This window comes from Somniosus microcephalus, chromosome 1 (genome assembly GCF_052327205.1).
Source record: "Somniosus microcephalus isolate GS21.2 chromosome 1, FLI_Smic_1.0, whole genome shotgun sequence".
NCBI lineage: Eukaryota > Metazoa > Chordata > Chondrichthyes > Squaliformes > Somniosidae > Somniosus > Somniosus microcephalus.
Window position 1 is genome coordinate 13,788,396 of NC_140987.1, and position 19,623 is coordinate 13,808,018.

Consider the following 19,623-nt stretch of genomic DNA (forward strand, 5'->3'; position numbering starts at 1 on the left):
GTGCTGTTCCTCGAGCTTACACTGAGCTTCCGTGGAACAATGCAAGAGGCCGAGGACGGTGAGGTCTGAGTGGGAATGGAGCGGAGAACTAAAGTGACAGGCGACCGGAAGCTCGGGGTCCCCCTTACGGACTGAACGGAGGTGTTCCGCAAAGCGGTCACCCAATCTACGTTTGGTCTCCCCAATGTAGAGGAGACCGCATCGTGAGTAGCGAATACAGTATACTAGATTGCAAGAAGAACAAGTAAATCGCTGTTTCACCTGGAAGGTGTGTTTGGGGCCCTGGACAGTGGGAAGGGGGGAGGTATAAGGGCATGTGTTGCATCTCCTGCGCTTGCACGGGAAGGTGCCAGGGGAAGGGGTGTTGGGGGTGATAGAGGAGTGGACCAGGATGTCGTGGAGGGAGCGGTCGCTTCGGAATGCTGAAAGGGGAGTTGAGGGGAAGATGTGTTCGGTGGTGGGATCACGCTGGAGGTGGCGGAAATGGTGGAGGATGATCCGTTGAATGTGGAGGCTGGTGGGGTGAAAGGTGAGGACTTATCGTGGTTCCGGGAGGGAGGGGCAGGGGTGAGGGCAGAAGTGCGGGAGATAGAACGGACACGGTCAAGGGCCGTGTCAACCACAGTCGAGGGGAATCCTCGGTTGAGGAAAAAGGAAGACATGTCGGAAGCACTGGTATGGAAGGTGGCATCGTCAGAGCAGATGCGGCGGAGACGGAGAAACTGGGAGAATGGAATAGAATCCTTACAGGAAGCAGGGTAGGAGGAAGTGCCATGGAAGGAGTGCAGCGAAGATTTACCGGGGTAATACCTGGGATGGCAGGAATGACGTATGAGGAGAGATTGTGTTGATTGGGCTTATACTCACCGGAGTTTAGAAGATTGAGAGGGGATTTCATCGAAACCTATAAAATTCTGTCAGGCCTGGACAGACTAGATGCAGGAAGGATGTTCCCGATGGCCGGGGAGTCCAGAACCAGGGGTCATAGTCTAAGGATAAGAGGTAAGCCATTTAGGACTGAGATGAGGAGGAATTTCTTCACCCAGAGAGTGGTGAACCTGTGGAATACTCTGCCAGAGGGCGGTGGAGGCCAGTTCATTAAATATATTCAAGAAGGAGTTGGATATATTTCTTAAGGCTAAAGGGATCAAGGGATATGGGGAGAAGGCAGGGACAGGGTACTGAATTTGGATGATCAGCCATGATCTCATTGAATGGCAGAGCAGGCTCGAGGGGCCGAATGGCCTACTCCTGCTCCTATCTTCTATGTTTCTATGAAGTGTAGTCCAGGTAGCTGTGGGAGTCAGTGGGCTTGTAGTGAATATTTGTCAATAACCTATCCCCAGAGATGGAGACGGAGAAGTCGAGGAAGGGAAGGGAAGAGTCGGAGATGGACCATGTGAAGGTGAGGGAAGGGTGGAAATTGGAAGCAAAGTGAATGAAATTTTCTAGTTCAGGGCGAGAGCAGGAAACGGCACCGATACAGTCATCAATGTACTGGAAAAAGAGGTGAGGGAGGGGACCTGAGTAGGACTGGAACAAAGAATGTTCCACATACCCCACGAAAAGGCAGGCATAGCTAGGGCCCATGCTGGTTCCCATAGCAACACCTTTGATTTGGAGGAAGTGAGTGGAGTCAAAGGAGAAGTTGTTCAATGTGAGAACAAGTTCAGCCAGGCAGAGGAGGGTGGTGGTGGAAGGGGACTGGTTGGGCCTCTGTTCAAGGAAGAAGTGGAGCGCCCTCAGGCCATCCTGAAGGGGGATGGAGGTGTAGAGGGATTGTGCGTCCATAGTGAAAAGGAGGTGGTTGGGGCCAGGAAACTGTTAAAGTGGCGGAGGGTGTCAGAAGAGTCGCGGATGTAGGTGGGAAGAGACTGGACAAGGGGAGAAAAAATAGAGTCAAGATAGGAAAAGATAAGTTCCGTGGGGCAAGAACAGGCTGAAACGATGGGTCTACCAGGGCAGTCCTGTTTGTGGATCTTGGGAAGGAGGTAGAAGCGGGCTGTGCGGGGTTGGGGAACTATGAGGTTGGCGGCTGTGGGGGGAAGATCTCCAGAGGAGATGAGGTCAGTGACAGTCTTGGAAACTGTCTGACGAAAGGTCATCGACCTGAAACGTTAACTCTGTTTTTCTCTTCACAGATGCTGCCTGACCTGCTGAGTATCTCCAGCATTTTATTTCCAGAATCTGCAGTATTTTCTTTTTGTAAAGTGATGATGCATTGGTGCCAGATGTTGGTTAGGCCACGGTTGGAATATTGGGTGCAGTTCTGGCCACCTCATTATCGGAAAGATTTTGGAACCATGGAAATGGAACAGTGATGATTCATTGGAACGACAACGGGACTGAGAGGTTATAATTAAGGCCCAGAAAATTGAGTGTTTTCCACTGGAACTGATGGTTAAGGGAAATCTAACTGAGCTTCATGAAATTATGAAAAGTTTTGGAATGCGCTGCCTGAAAGGGCGGTGGCAGCAGATTCAGTAGTAACTTTCGAAAGGGAATTGGAGAAATGCTTGAAAAGGAGACATTTGCTGGGCTGTGGGGAATGAGCAGGGGGGTGGGATTAATTGGATAATCTGTCAAAGAGCCGGCACAGGCACGATGGGTCGAGTGGCCTCCTTCTGTGCTGTATCATTCGATGATTTTTGAAAGAGTAAGTAGTGAAAGATTATTTCGACTGGTTGGGGACTTGATAACAAGGAGGGCACAGAAGGAGGCCATTAGGCATGACTCTGAGTTACCACTGGAAGAGCAATGGGAGAAAATTTTATGCAAATTTTCATCAGGAATGCTTTACCACAGGTGACCAGTAAGGCAGAGACTGTAACATCATTTAAAATGGAACTGGTTAACCTTTTGAACAGGAACAATATAAAAGGATATGCGGAAGGAGCAGGAAACTGGGAGTAGACAGCTCCAGTGGAAGAGCTAGCACTGGTACACACAGGATGAACTGAATGGCCTCGTTCTGTGCTGTCATTTCTATCAGAACCTCTTGACAATGCAGCACTCCCTCAGTACTGCGCTGGAACATCAGCCGAGATTATGTAGTGATCTCATTGAATGGCGGAGCAGGCTCGAGGGGCCTTATGGCCTACTCCTGCTCTTATTTCTTATGGAGTCCTGGAGTGGGGTTTAAACCCACAATCTTCTGCTCTCGCGGCAAGAGTGTTGGCAGAAACTGAGCCAAAGAGACACTCAGTATGAGAAACTGTTCAGTACGAGAATCGACCATCATCCTTGCCTCGGTGGGCAACACTCTCACCTTCCGAGTCAGAAGGTCGTGGGTTCAAGTCCCACTCCAGAGACTTGAGTACATAATCCAGGCTGACACTCCAGTGCAGTGCTGAAGGAGCTCTCCGCTGCACTGTTGGAGGTGCCGTCTTTCGGGTGAGACGTTAAACCGAGACCCCGTCTGCTCTCTCAGGTGGACGTAAAAGATCCCACGGCCACTATTGGAAGAGTAGGAGAGTTTTCCCCAGTGTCCTGGCCAATATTTATTTCTCAACCAACATCATCTGGTAAATATATCATTGCTGTTCGTGGGACCTTGCTGTGCGCAAATTAGCTGCCGCTTTTCCCACATCACAGTAGGGACCACACTTCAAAAGTACCGACGAAAGGTCATCGACCTGAAACATTAACTCTGTTTCTCTCTTCACAGATGCTGCCTGACCTGCTGAGTATCTCCAGCATTTTCTGTTTTTACATCAAAAGTGCTTCATTGGCTTCAGGCCATCCTGAGATCATGGAAGGTGCTGCATAAAAAGCAAGTTCTCATCTCTTCTTTCGACTGCTCTCACGTGGTAAGGGGCAGAAATTCAGAAGAGTCATCACTGAGGGTAATTTCCTTTGTATCGACACTGAAAGAAATGTGAGATGATTTTCATTTGGCAGGTACAATTTCAAAGGTAACACTGTGAGAACAAGTGGCTTATATTCATCATCTGAACCCTGAGGTTGGACAGATGCCCGGTCTGTATTCACACTGAAGCATCTGGTATTCATAATCTGCAGTGGCATGAGGGGGGGATTTTCTTCATATGAAATGGGTTGTTTGTTTTCCTTTGACAGCAGCCAATTCCTGTTGAGGTTAAAAATAGTGCACGGCGATGTGAAACTTCACAGATTGTGTCTGAGACCTGGGAACCCAGAGATGAATATTTCTGACGCAGCATCTCACAGATTACGGATATTGTCCAGCGTTGTTGCTGTTTTGTGTTGTAAATTAAAAAGTAGTTCACTATGGCGTTTAATGTCGTGGTGTGCTGTTTTACTTCAGGTACTAACTGGTTAATAATAAACAGGTTAAGGCTTGTGTTAAAATAGTGCACCAAGGAAAGTTAACATGAACGAGTTAACTGCTTCACCAGTGACGCGTGTACACACACACACTTGTATATCCCTGTCACTAACATATGTCCCAAGGCAGTCTGTGTTACCACTGCTTCTGATGATTCAGGGGTTTAGAGCGGAGGGGAGAACATAAGAACATAAGAAATAGGAGCAGGAGTAGGCCAATCGGCCCCTCGAGCCTGCTCCGCCATTCAATAAGATCATGGCTGATCTGATCCTAACCTCAAATCTACTTTCACTCTCTATCCCACCCGAACCCATGTGATCTCCCAGGAGAGGCAAAAAACCAGATAAAAAACCCAATGTGCCAATTTGGGAGAAAAAATCTGGGAAATTCCTCTCCGACCCATCTAGGCGATCGAAACTCGTCCAGGAGATCACTCTGTCCCTGTATTTCCTACAGTACTTACCTTCTGTAAGAGGTGATCTCCACCCCAGCCAGGAACAGGCCCAATTTACTCTTGAAGGACTCCTAGCTGGCAGCCTGTTCCCGAGGTCTTCACTAATCCCTGTGAATAGAACCATCTCCTGAAATCTAACAGAATTAGAACACAAGAAGTAGGAGCAGGACCAGGCTACACGGCCCCTGGGCCCGCTCCGCCACCCACAGGGCCATGACCAATCCGAACCTAGCCTCATGTCCGATTTCCTGCCCGCTCCCCGTAACCCCTAATTCCCCTTACTTCTAGGAAACTGTCTATTTCTGTTTTAAATTTATTTAATGATGCAGCTTCCACAGCTTTCTGGGGCAGCAAATTCCACAGACCTACCACCCTCTGAGTGAAGAAGTTTCTCCTCATCTCAGTTTTGAAAGAGCAGCCCCTTATTCTAAGATTATGCCCCCTAGTTCTAGTTTCACCCATCATTGGGAACATCCTCACCGTGTAGGGGGTGCGTAGGACACAGAAGGAGGCCATTCAGCCCATCGTGCCTGTGCCGGCTCTTTGAAAGGGCTAGCCAATGAGTTCTACTTCCTGCTCTTTCCCTTTAGCCCTGCAAATTTCTCCTGATCAAGTATTTCTCCAATTTGAAAGTTACTCTTGAATCTGCTTCCACCACCCTTTCAGGCAGTGCTTTCCAGGTCGTCATAACTCACTGCGTAAAAATGTTTTTCTCCTCATTTCCCCCTCTGGTGCTTTTGCTAGTTGTCCCGGCCAATATTTATCCCTCAGCCAACATAACAAAAACAGATGATCTGGTCATTATCATATTGCTGTTTGTGGGAGCTTGCTGTGCGCAAATTGGCTGCCGCGTTTCCCACATTACAACAGTGACTACACTTCAAAAAGTACTTCATTGGCTGCAAAGCGCTTTGAGACGTCCGGTGGTCGTGAAAGGCGCTATAGAAATGCAAGTCTTTCTTTAATTATCTTAAATCTGTGTCCTCTGGTTACCAACCCTCTTGCCAGTGGAAACATTCTTTCCGTATTTACTCTATTAAAACACGTCATATTTTGGAACATCCTCTATGAAGTCTCCCCTTAACCTTCTCCCACTCAGTGCAGATATATGATTAAATGCAGGAGAATTAAAACAGAGAGCAAGAGAAACCTTTCTCACACAGAGAGTTGTGAGACTGTGGACTGTAATGCCAGAGTTAGTGATTGAAGCAGAGACCATGTAAACATTTGTGATCTCCCTCCCAGTCCCTCTCCCCTTTGCTGCCCACTCATACATGGTAACTTGGGCTAGGTACTAGAGAATAGCCAGTGCCTGTGGAACTGAACCCCAACCGGAGTGTCTTCTCGAAGAGTATGGGGGGGGGGGGAATCGTCCCGCAGTGGGTGGGACTTGAATCATACTAGGGTAGGTGATTTTAGACACCCGTGGCTCAGTCGATAGCTCTCGCACCTCTGAGTCAGAAGGTTGTGGTTCCGGATCCCACCAGAGACTTGAGCACATTACTTAATGTACCAGGGGTCACAGTCTAAGGATAAGGGGTAAGCCATTTAGGACAGAGATGAGGAGGAATTTCTTCAGCCAGAGAGTGGTGAACCTGTGGAATTCTCTACCACAGAAGGCAGTGGAGGCCAATTCATTAAATATATTCAAGAAGGAGTTAGATATATTTCTTAAGGCTAAAGGGATCAAGGGCTATGGGGTGAAGGCAGGAACAGGGTACTGAGTTTGGATGATCAGCCATGATCTCATTGAATGGCGGAGCAGGCTCGAGGGGCCGAATGGCCTACTCCTGCTCCTATCTTCTATGTTTCTATGTTTAGGCTGACGCTCCCAGTGCAGTACTGAGGGAGTGCCGCACTGTCGGAGGGGCAGTACTGAGGGAGCGCCGCACTGTCGGAGGGGCAGTACTGAGGGAGCGCCGCACTGTCGGAGGGGCAGTACTGAGGGAGCGCCACACTGTTGGAGGGGCAGTACTGAGGGAACACCGCACTGTCGGAGGGGCAGTACTGAGGGAGCGCCACACTGTTGGAGGGGCAGTACTGAGGGAGCGCCGCACTGTCGGAGGGGCAGTACTGAGGGAGCGCCACACTGTTGGAGGGGCAGTACTGAGGGAGTGCCGCACTGTCGGAGGGGCAGTACTGAGGGAACGCCGCACTGTCAGAGGGGCAGTACTGAGGGAACGCCGCACTGTCGGAGGGGCAGTACTGAGGGAGCGCCGCACTGTCGGAGGGGCAGTACTGAGGGAGCGCCACACTGTTGGAGGGGCAGTACTGAGGGAGCGCTGCACTGTCGGAGGGACAGTACTGAGGGAGTGCCGCACTGTCGGAGGGGCTGTACTGAGGGAGCGCCGCACTGTCGGAGGGGCCGCACTGAGGGAGCACTGCACTGTCGGAGGGTCAGTACTGAGGGAGCGCCGCACTGTCGGAGGGGCAGTGCTGAGGGAGTGCTGCACAGTCGGAGGGGCAGTACTGAGGGCGCGCTGCACTGTCGGAGGGGCAGTACTGAGGGAGCGCTGCACTGTCGGCGGGGCAGTACTGAGGGAGCGTTGCACTGTCGGAGGGGCAGTGCTGAGGGAGCGCTGCACTGTCGGAGGGGCAGTACTGAGGGAGCGTTGCACTGTCGGAGGGGCAGTGCTGAGGGAGCGCCGCACTGTCGGAGGGACAGTACTGAGGGAGTGCCGCACTGTCGGAGGGGCTGTACTGAGGGAGTGCCGCACTGTCGGAGGGGCAGTACTGAGGGAGCGCCGCACTGTCGGAGGGGCTGTACTGAGGGAGCGCTGCACTGTCGGAGGGGCTGTACTGAGGGAGCGCTGCACTGTCGGAGGGGCAGTACTGAGGGAGCGCCGCACTGTCGGAGGGGCTGTACTGAGGGAGCGCCGCACTGTCGGAGGGGCTGTACTGAGGGAGCGCCGCACTGTCGGAGGGGCAGTACTGAGGGAGCGCTGCACTGTCGGAGGGGCAGTACTGAGGGTGCGCTGCACTGTCGGAGGGGCAGTACTGAGGGAGCGCTGCACTGTCGGAGGGGCAGTACTGAGGGAGTGCCGCACTGTCGGAGGGGCAGTACTGAGGGTGCGCTGCACTGTCGGAGGGGCAGTACTGAGGGAGCGCCGCACTGTCTAGAGGTGCCGTCTTTCAGATGAGAGGTTAAACCGAGGCCCCGTCTGCCCTCTCAGGAGGACGTAAAAGATCCCATGGCCAGTATTTGAAGAAGAGCAGGGGAATTCTCCCCGGTGTTTTGGGGCCAATATTTATCCCTCAACCAACACCTAAAACAGATGATCTGGTCATTATCACATTGCTGTTTGTGGGAGCTTGCTGTGTGCAAATTGGCTGCCGCGTTTCCTACATTACAACAGTGACTACACTTCAAAAAGTACTTCATTGGCTGTAAAGCGCTTTGGGACATCCTGAGATTGTGATATAATTGCAAGATCTCTTTCCATCTCTCCCCCTCCCCCTCCCCTCCTTCCCGGTTATGAATCAGATCAGTCCAGCACTCTCACAGCCTCTGGGTGAGGTTGTGCAGTCATTCCATGATTTATATCTGTGTGGTGCAGACAAACCGCTCCCTCCTTTTGGCGAAGTGTCATTTGTGACATGCACCTCCTGTTCTGATTGTAGCTGTCGGGAAGAAAAATGAAAAAGCTTTGACTTTTTTTTTAAAAAAATTGAAAGGAGCATTTCCCCCCCCCTCCACCAAAAAAAACCTGCCTTAATTTTAAAAAGCTGAGTGAAGCAACTGAGCCCAAATGATTCCCAGCCTGGCTCCTTGTGGTAAGAATAGCAAAAGGGCTCATTCCTCCCGAGGGGTCTGACAGCAGCTGCACTTTCTGTTATGCACACGTGGCTGTTCAATGGGAATCTCTGATCCTTGCCCTGAGGTTTTTTGTTGTGTGTGTGTGTGTATATATTGTTTTTGCACATCATCTCCTAGTCTTCGTCACACCTGGGCACCAGCTGCTGGTTTTATTAGATTCCACTGTCCACGCAACCTTTGAACAAGACAAAAAAAAAACATTAATTGCAATTGAAACTCTTTCCCCATCTTGGAAGCATTTGTTGCAAGCCTTGGAATAGACCAGGAAACTTTTTTTTTTGTTGGGAGTGAATGTTTTTTTTTAGCATGGGGGTGTGCGCAGGGATTTTCGTGCACTCAGCTTGCCGGGGATGATCTTTGCAATCAGTCTGTGATCTGGATGGAGAGGAGGAAGAATGAGATCCCGAGGCAACGCCTGCTGCACCATCTGTCTGCTGCTGTTCTTGCTCCTCGGAGGGGCAGGCAGTTCGCCTGATGTCCCCGGGGGTGGGAAGGGTCGATCTAAGCCACCCCGGGCCGGCTCCAGGAGAGGAGGAGGAGGACCCAGGAGGAGGGGGAGCTCCGACCTGCCCAAGCCAGAGTTGGGTCCTCTCGCCCAGTACTTTGGCAAGTTTCGGCTGCTGGTTCTCGCCGCCCCGGATCCCTCGGACAGCTCCTACCGGCTGATGGAGCAGCAGATCGACGTGAGCAGCGGGGAGCTGAGCTGTCAGCTGGCCGTGAGGGACCTGCTGGTCCTGCTCTTGTTCCAGGGGGCCTCCCGGGGCAAGTTGCTGAGGTTCTCCCAGGAAGGCAAGGTCTGGGAGGAGAAGGTGAATCCCGGGGCGACGGGGCAGATCCTGCAGCTCCTGGCCCTGGAGGAGGCTCGGTTCGGCATGGTGCTGCTGAGGAAGTCCATGCAACTCTACGAGCGTTTCCCCTACGCGGTGCGGGTGGAAGCGGTTCTGGAGACGGTGGACCAGATGCCCCTCAGGAAGATCGAGAGCATGACCAGGAGAAGCCAGCAGCTGGAGTGCAAAGGTGGTGGGGCCAGGAGATTGGGCCCAAGGCAGGTCCACATCACCAACAGATCTCTGGCCAACAGGACCCTGGCCAACAGATCTCTGGCCAACAGGACCCTGGCCAACAGATCTCTGGCCAACAGGACCCTGGCCAACAGATCTCTGGTCAACAGGACCCTGGCCAACAGATCTCTGGTCAACAGGACCCTGGCCAACAGATCTCTGGTCAACAGGACCCTGGCCAACAGATCTCTGGCCAACAGCAGGTTGAGATCAACATCCCCCAATTCTCAGAAGCCCATCAAATCTCCGAGTGTTAGGTTTCCCGGCAAAGCAGGAGTGTTGGCCCCAGACAGCGGTTCTCCCAGTGAGAGGACGCTGGGCAAACAGAAAGGTTCAACCTTAACCGCAAACTCAATTGGGGAGAGAAGAGCAGCGACCCCCCGGAGCCCAGCTAAACCGAGGGGTTCCCCGGCCAGCCCAGTGACACCAGGGCAGGGGACTTTGGGGAGCCTGATGGACCAGATCAAACAGAAAGTGCAGCAGATGTTAGCGGCCAACCACGGGTACTCCATCCAGCGCCGGCCAGCCCTCATCACCCAGAATGAAAGCCAAGTGTCCCGGACAGGACCTCACACTTACCACATACCCCGACTCCAAACTATGGGCTCCATTCCAGTGACCTCAACCATGGCTCCTATTAACCGAACCACTGCTGGTACTGCCTGGAATTTCCAACCATCCGAGACTGCTGCCCTGAAATGGGACGAGTCCCAATTCTCAACAACCCAACAGCTAAAGGAGAGGAGCCCTGCGAGGGTAGGAATCCTCGGATCCAACTTGGGCACAGCCCGATCCAAGGACAGTCTTCGCACTCAACATACGCTGGAGAATGGCCCTGCTGTGCCCACAGCTCCGGCACACCACCCCACTGAGTCAGGACATCAGGACTATGAGTCACCCACCACACAAGCCACTCGCCCTGGGCTGTTGCCCCTCTCCAATCCCCCTGGACGGGTGTCTCCAATCCTGAAAAAGGCCACTTTCAGCTCCGTCACACAAGAGCAATCTACAACATCAGCTTCCAATCCTGAGAGCATCCAAGCAAGGCACCAACAGACAGACCCTCCCATTGGGAATTCCCTTCCCAAATCCCCCAGGGTCCCTGCCACTGTACAACCCAGTGAAGGCTGGACTCGGGATAAGACAGGGGGAACATTAACCCGGACAGGGGCCAACCTGCCTTCAGAAGCAGAGCAGGAGGGAGGGGGTCCGAGCCAGAGCCAGGAGACCGCGCCAACTGTTCGACCCAAGGGCAAGAAACAGGAGCGGCAGCACGGGGAGAACTCGGGCAAAGGAGTCAGGGGCAAAGGCAGAAAGAACAGGAGAAATCGTAAGAACAGGAAAAGCAGCTCCAGAAACTCGAAGCAGATCGACAGCCGGGAGCTGGTGGGGTTTTTAGACCACTTTCGCAACAAGCGAAGACTTTTGGTAAGTCGTGTTTAAAAACCGCGCGGGGTGGAAGGAGGAGGGATCTGGGTCCAAGATAGCTTGAGCTTTGTGTCGGTCCCGGTGCTGGGCAGTCGGCCTGTGTCCAGTGCAGGACAGTTCCCGCCGAGTAAGCAGTGACTTTGCATTTGAAATTGTGCATTGCTGGTTTATGTAATTGTGTGTTCTGAGTGCATGGTGCTGATTGAATCGTGTGTCTGAGACAGGACACGAAAACAAGGGCATCTGTGAGAAAAGGGAAATCCATCATTTAAGAAAGGAGTGGGGAGTCTGTACAAAAAATATTCTGTGTTTGGCTCTTCAGTGCATTTCCCCCCCTCTCACCCTTTAGAAACATAGAAGATAGGAGCAGGAGAAGGCCATTCGGCCCCTCGAGCCTGCTCCGCCATTCAATGAGATCATGGCTGATCATCCAAACTCAGTACCCTGTCCCTGCCTTCTCCCCATATCCCTTGATCCCTTTAGCCTTAAGAAATATATCCAACTCCTTCTTGAATATATTTAATGAATTGGCCTCTACTGCCTTCTGTGGTAGAGAATTCCACAGGTTCACCACTCTCTGGGTGAAGAAATTCCTCCTCATTTCTGTCCTAAATGGCTTACCCCTTATCCTTAGACTGTGACCCCTGGTTCTGGACTCCCCGGCCATCGGGAACATCCTTCCTGCATCTAGTCTGTCTAGTCCTGTTAGAATTTTATAAGTTTCAATGAGATCCCCTCTCATTCTTCTAAACTCCGAGTTTAAGCGAGTATAAGCCCAATCGACCCAATCTCTCCTCATACGTCATTCCTGCCATCCCAGGTATCAGCCTGGTGAATCTTTGCTGCACTCCCTCCATGGCAAGAACATTCTTCCTCAGATAAGGCGACCAAAACTGCACACAATACTCAAGATGTGGTCTCACCAAGGCCCTGTACAACTGCAGCAAGACATCCTTGTTCCTGTACTCGAACCCTCTTGCTACGAAGGCCAACATACCATTTGCCTTCTTAACCACCTGCTGCACCAGCATGCTTACCTTCAGCGACTGGTGCACAAGGACACCCAGGTCTCGTTGCACTTCCCCTTTTCCCAATCTATTGCCATTCAGATAATAATCTGCCTTCCTGTTTTTGACACCAAAGTGGATAACCTCGCATTTATCCACGTTATATTGCATCTGCCATGCTTCTGCCCAATCACCCACCCTTTCCGAATCATACTGGAGTTTCTCGGCATCCTCCTCACAGCACACACGCCCACCCAGCTTTGTGTCGTCTGCAAACTTGGAGATATATAGGCCCAGAAATTCGGGTCGGGGGCTTCCCGCGGGTGCAAGCCCCCGACCTGCACTTACCTTGCGCGCCGGCAGTTGAGCTGCAGGGCCCCGTGGAATTCCGCTCCGGGGCCTGGCCCAGCTGCCGGCGCGCTGTGCTTGCGTTTCCCAGGGGCGTAGTTAGTGCGATGCATCCCCTGGGATCACGTGAGCCATGGGCAGCCAATCGGAGGAGGGAAAAGCCCATTCATAAGATTGACAGGAAGACCTGTCTAAACTTATGAATACTACGGGCATCAAAATAGCATTACACCTTCAAATAATTTTTTTTTTAAATCACACTTTTTCAATAAACTACAAATTACATTAAATAACTATTTTAAACAATAATTTAAATTTTTGAAAAACATAATTTTATAAAAAAAGGGGCTAAAAATAAACTTACCTTGCTTTAAAGTATTTAAAAATAATAAACCTGTGGAAAAAATGTTTTAATTTTAATTAATTGACCACTTACCTTGTAAAAAGCAGGCCTTACGCCTGCTCTTTAAATGTGTAAATCCTACAGGCTTAACCTCGCGTGAAAACCTGCAAAAAAAACCTAAGTTCAAAGCGCACGGGCAGCCTCCCCTGCGCGCGCGTTCGACCTCTGAACCCCTTCGTTCAGATATTCGGAAGTGCCGGTTTCCCGCGCATGCGCAGTGCATGCAGGAAACCCGCACTTCCATTCGGCCTACGGGTGAGTACCCCGTGCGTACTCACCCGTGGAGAGCCGTATTTCTGGGCCTACATCTAGTTCCCTCGTCTAGATCATTAATATATATTGTGAATAGCTGGGGTCCTAGGACCGATCCCTGCAGTACCCCACTAGTCACTGCCTGCCACTCGGAAAAAGACCCATTTATTCCAACTCTTTGCTTTCTGTCCGCCAACCAGTTCTCTATCCAAGTCAATACCTTGCCCCCAATCCCATGTGCCTTAACTTTACACGCTAATCTCTTATGTGGGACCTTATCGAAAGCCTTCTGAAAGTCCAAATACACCACATCCACTGGTTCTCCCTTATCTATTTTACCAGTTACATCCTCAAAAAATTCCAGTAGATTAGTCAAGCATGATTTACCTTTTGTAAATCCATGTTGACTTTGTCCGATCCTGTCACTGTTTTCCAAGTGTTCTGCTATTACATCTTTTATAATGAACTCTAGCATTTTCCCCACGACCGATATCAGGCTTACCGGTCTATAATTCCCCGTTTTCTCTCTACCACCTTTTTTGAATAGTGGGGTAACATTAGCTACCCTCCAATCCATGGGTACTGTTCCAGAGTCTATCGAATGTTGGAAGATGACCAGCAATGCATCTACTATTTCTAGGGCCACTTCCTTAAGTACCCTAGGATGTAGATTATCAGGCCCTGGGGATTTATCGGCCTTCAATCCCGTCAACTTCCCTAACACCATTTCCCTACAAATACTGATTTCATTCAGTTCCTCCCTCTCATTAGACCCTATGTTCCCCGACATCTCTGGGAGGTTATTTGTGTCCTCCTTTTTGAAGACAGAACCAAAGTATGCATTTAATTGGTCTGCCATTTCTTTGTTCCCCATTATAAATTCCCCTGATTCTGACTGCAAGGGACCTATGCTTGACTTCACCAATCTTTTTCTCTTCACATATCTATAAAAGCTTTTAGTCAGTTTTTATGTTCCCTGCAAGCTTACTCTAATATTCTATTTTCCCTTTCTTAATTAATCCCTTTGGCCTCCTTTGTTGAATCCTAAACTGCTCCCAATCCTCAGGTTTACTGCTTTTTTTGGCCAATTTATATGTCCTCTCCTTGGATCTTATGCTATCCCTAATTTCCCTTGTTAGCCACAGTTGAGTCACCTTTTTTGTTTTATTTTTATGCCAAACTGGGATGAACAAATTCTGTAGTTCATCCATGCGGTCTTTGAATGTTTGCCATTGCCTATCCAACATCAACCCTTTGAGTGACATTCCCCAATCAATCCTACCCAACTTGCGCCTCAGACCATCGTAGTTTCCTTTATTTAAATTCAGGACCCTAGTGTCTGAGTCAACTACCTCATTCTCCATCTTAATGAAGAATTCTATCATATTATGATTGCTCCGACCCAAGGGGCCTCGCACAACAAGATTGCTAATTGCTAATGGTTCAAATCGCCCCCGCCTTACGAAAGTTCTATACCCGGGAATTATTATTCAGGGTGTAAATGGAATAAGTCACGGACAGGAATGCTTCGGTGAAAAATCAAACTTATATTTATTTGGTCTAACATACACTGGCTAAAACATGCACTACTAAACGAAATCACTGTCTCTGTGGAGAATAAGATCCAGGTTACAAACAACATACATACGGTACACAACTGGGGACTATAACATGCAGTAATTCCCTTGTTGCTATGGTGGACTCTAATTCCACCCCTATCAACGAATTACCCAGTCGCATAAACCCCTTCGCCTGGCTGAACCAAACGAAGCTCCCACCCTCGGAATAGCCCAAAAACTTCACTTCTGAGAAAACTCTGAGCCCTTACAGCTCACGGGTTACCGGCTTGGGACCCTCGAGACTGTGCTTACCCCCACACGCGGTCGGTTTCGATCGCTCCGCTCGGCGGCTTCTCTGGTACTTCTTGTTCGGTCGATCTTGTTGGAGCGGGAGCGAGAGAGAGAGAGAGAGAGAGAGAACGGTGGGAAAGAGTCTATCTTTATAGGGGTCTGGCTACCCCTATCTTTCCCGCCAATCTTTAAAATCCTTTTGTTTCTAAGCACTCAATGATGGGTCGTCCTCGGACCCATGAGTATTCCGTGATTGGATTAATGACCCTAAGTCTGGGACATATCTTTCGGTCTTTGTGTTGGGAAAAAAACTGGCTCCTTTTCGGCTGGCTGAGGCCAGTGGGTTCATTGTTCTGTTTCTCTTCTGAGATGGAGGTGAGAAGTGCTTCGCATATTAGAGTGGCCTTTTAATAAGTTCAGGTTCAATGGCCCCCTTCCTTTTTCCAGGACTGTCGGGCGAACCCATACATTCTGGATGACTGACAGTTCTTTTGTCACAGCCAACTGCCATGCATTCTCTGGAGTTTTAACAAACCAGTCCCCCACGCATCTGCACAGGGCGATCCCACCACAGGGAAAACACCTTCAGTCCATAAAGTCCACAAGAATATTCTCAACTAATTCCATTCTTCAAACAGAGATTTTGCGATCTCTTCACCCGGTATCAGTAAAAGCGACCACGGAACTGTCAGATTGTCGTTGAAAACCCAACTGGTTCACCACTGTCCTTCAGAGGAAGGAAACCTGCCGTCCTTACCCGGTCTGGGCCTCTATGTGACTCCAGTCCCACACCCAACCTGGTTGACTCCTAACCAATAGCAAAATACTGCGGATGCTGGAAATCTGAAATAACAACAGAAAACGCTGGAAACACTCGGCAGGCCAGGCTGCATCCGCGGAGAGCGAAACAGAGTTAACGTTTCAGGTCTGGGACCCTTCGTCAGAACTGAAAAAAGCTGGAGATGTAACAGATATTAAGCAGGTGCAGAGACAGGGCTCCTAACCATGTTCCTGCACAGGCCGGGTCACCGGCTTTTCAATGGGAGATTTTGAGCATGCGCAAAATTTTGAATGGGCCGCGTATCCCCTTAAAGGGACCGCGCAGCCAAAACAATTTACGGCAAACCTTGTTCCTAACTGTCTTCTGAAGTGAGTTAGCAAGCCACTCAACTATACAAACCAGTATAACAAATCGGACTGCGGGGGTTCAAGAACCGTTCTCACCGCCACCTTCTTGAGGGCAACTGGGGATGGGCATTAAATGCTGGCCTTGCCAACGAGGCCCACATCGCGATGATGAATAATGATGATTAAAGTGTTTAATGAGTAATTGCTGCAGAGTTTGCTTTCTGAATGGGCTGCGAGATCCCTGAATGTCATGCCGAATGCCTCGACAGGGTACCGGCTCCGCCACTGTGTGTTTTTGTGATGCGCCTTGTCGTCTTTTGACAGCTGATCACCGCACCCAGCAAAGACGGCGAGCTCTACGTACACCAGAGGGACGAGTACCTGGAGAACGTGTGTCAACTGGCCGTCAGGAGAATCAGTGTGATCACCATCCTGGGCTCGCTGACTAACAGCACCCTGAAGGTGGAACATTACCAGACTGGTGAGTCTCAGCCCGTCTAATGCACCTCCCGTTCCTCCCAGTGCCACTCTTGTCCACACCCCTTCCCCCATTCTGACCTTCCCATCCATTCCGACCCTCCAATCCCCCTTATGTTCCACCTCCCATGCCCCCTCCATTCTGCCCCGCACCCCCCCTCTATTCTCTGCTATCCTTGCCCAAGTGCCCCTTCTTCCTGCATGAGGCTTGACGCTGAGATTCGGGAGACTGTTCACCTGAAGGGGTGCATCACAGATGGGGCTGTTTCTAAACATAGGAACAGGAGGAGGCCATTCAGCCCCTCGAGCCTGTTCTGCCAGTCAATGGCTGATCTGTATTTTAACTCCATCTAAAGCCATGGTTCCGTAACCCTTACCCAACAAAATTCTATCAAAACAGTAAATGCTGGAACACTCAGCAGGTCAGGCAGCATCTGTGGAGAGAGAACCGGAGTTAAAAGTCATCGACCTGAAACGTTAACTCTGTTTCTCTCTCCACAGATGTTTTTATTTCAGATTTCCAGCATCCGCAATATTTTGCTTTTGTAAAAATCTATTAATCTCAGTTTGGAAATTTCCAATTGACCCCCCCCAGCCTCAGCAGCTTTTTGGGGGCGAGAGTTCCAGATTTCCACCACCCTTTGTGTGAAGAAGTGTTTCCTGAGGTCAGCCCTGAACCGCCTGGCTCTAATGTAAAGGTTGTGCCCCCTTGTGGTGAGATGGAGTACTGTCCTATTGCCTCTGATATCTGGGTTCACAACCAGTGCAAAGATAAGATGGACGTTGTTACCTTTCTTTCTTCTGGTTCTAAGCATCCTTGTTGAAGTGGAGTCGGAGTGGCCTCCGCCCAATTGTCAGGGGCTGCTGGGGGCAGCAGAACAGAAACTGCCCCTGACAGCCCTACGGCTGGCTGTTGGAAATAGAAAAAGTCCCACTGGTGTATTCGGGCTGGTGCCTATCATAGCAGATTATCAGGATCTGCGTAGAGGGTCCTTTACTCTCCACCTAACCCGTGCTGTACCTGCCCTGGGAGTGTTTGATGGGACAGTGTAGAGGGAGCTTTACTCTGTATCTAACCCGTGCTGTACCTGCCCTGGGAGTGTTTGATGGAACAGTGTAGAGGAAGCTTTACTCTGTATCTAACCTGTGCTGTACCTGCCCTGGGAGTGTTTGATGGGACAGTGTAGAGGGAGCTTTACTCTGTATCTAACCCGTGCTGTACCTGCCCTGGGAGTGTTTGATGGGACAGTGTAGAGGAAGCTTTACTCTGTATCTAACCTGTGCTGTACCTGCCCTGGGAGTGTTTGATGGGACAGTGTAGAGGGAGCTTTACTCTGTATCTAACCCATGCTGTACCTGCCCTGGGAGTGTTTGATGGGACAGTGTAGAGGGAGCTTTACTCTGTATCTAACCCGTGCTGTACCTGCCCTGGGAGTGTTTGATGGGGACATTGTACAGGGAGCTTTACTCTGTATCTAACCCGTGCTGTACCTGCCCTGGGAGTGTTTGATGGGACAGTGTAGAGGGAGCTTTACTCTGTATCTAACCCGTGCTGTACCTGCCCTGGGAGTGTTTGATGGGACAGTGTAGAGGGAGCTTTACTCTGTATCTAACCCGTGCTGTACCTGCCCTGGGAGTGTTTGATGGGGCAGTGTAGAGGGAGCTTTACTCTGTATCGAACCCGTGCTGTACCTGCCCTGGGAGTGTTTGATGGGACAGTGTAGAGGGAGCTTTACTCTGTGTCTAACTCGAGCTGTACCTGCCCTGGGAGTGTTTGATGGGACAGTGTAGAGGGAGCTTTACTCTGTATCTAACCCGTGCTGTACCTGCCCTGGGAGTGTTTGATGGGACAGTGTAGAGGGAGCTTTACTCTGTATCTAACTCGAGCTGTACCTGCCCTGGGAGTGTTTGATGGGACAGTGTAGAGGGAGCTTTGCTCTGTATCTAACCCGTGCTGTACCTGCCCTGGGAGTGTTTGATGGGACAGTGTAGAGGGAGATTTACTCTGTATCTAACCTGTGCTGTACCTGCCCTGGGAGCGTTTGATGGGACAGTGTAGAGGGAGCTTTACTCTGTATCTAACCCGTGCTGTACCTGCCCTGGGAGTGTTTGACGGGACAGTGTAGAGGGAGCTTTACTCTGTATCTAACCCGTGCTGTACCTGCCCTGGGAGTGTTTCATGGGACAGTGTAGAGGGAGCTTTACTCTGTATCTAACCCATGCTGTACCTGCCCTGGGAGTGTTTGACGGGACAGTGCAGAGGGAGCTTTACTCTGTATCTAACCCGTGCTGTACCTGCCCTGGGAGTGTTTGATGGGACAGTATAGAGGGAGCTTTCTCTGTATCTAACCCGTGCTGTCTCTGCCCTGGGAGTGTTTGATGGGACAGTGTAGAGGGAGCTTTACTCTGTACCTAACCTGTGCTGTACCTGCCCTGGGAGTGTTTGATGGGGCAGTGTAGAGGGAGCTTTACTCTGTATCTAACCCGTGCTGTACCTGTCCTGGGAGTGTTTGATGGGACAGTGTAGAGGTAGCTTTACTCTGTATCTAACCCGTGCTGTACCTGCCCTGGGAGTGTTTGTTGGGACAGTGTAGAGGGAGCTTTACTCTGTATCTAACCCGTGCTGTACCTGCCCCGGGAGTGTTTGATGGGGCAGTGTAGAGAGAGCTTTACTCTGTATCTAACCTGTGCTGTACCTGCCCTGGGAGTGTTTGATGGGACAGTGTAGAGGGAGCTTTACTCTGTATCTAACCCGTGCTGTACCTGCCCTGGGAGTGTTTGATGGGATAGTGTAGAGGGAGCTTTACTCTGTATCTAACCCGTGCTGTACCTGCCCTGGGAGTGTTTGATGGGACAGTGTAGAGGGAGCTTTACTCTGTATCTAACCCGTGCTGTACCTGCCCTGGGAGTGTTTGATGGGACAGTGTAGAGGGAGCTTTACTCTGTACCTAACCCGTGCTGTACCTGCCCTGGGAGTGTTTGATGGGACAGTGTAGAGGGAGTTTTACTCTGTATCTGACCCGTGCTGTACCTGCCCTGGGAGTGTTTGATGGGACAGTGTAGAGGGAGCTTTACTCTGTATCTGACCCGTG

General features: G+C 50.6%; 1 protein-coding gene across 1 annotated transcript in view; it reads left to right on the plus strand.

Moving 5' to 3' along the window:
* Nucleotides 1–8,791: 8,791 nt before the first annotated feature.
* Nucleotides 8,792–19,623, plus strand: part of LOC147123933 (coiled-coil domain-containing protein 80-like) — a 34,501-nt gene continuing 23,669 nt past the window's right edge. The window contains exons 1-2 of the mRNA XM_085967821.1: nt 8,792–11,066; nt 16,379–16,535. Of these exons, the coding sequence (XP_085823947.1) occupies nt 8,973–11,066; nt 16,379–16,535 (2,251 nt within the window). The 5' untranslated portion in view covers nt 8,792–8,972. The remainder of the gene's footprint in view (nt 11,067–16,378; nt 16,536–19,623) is intronic.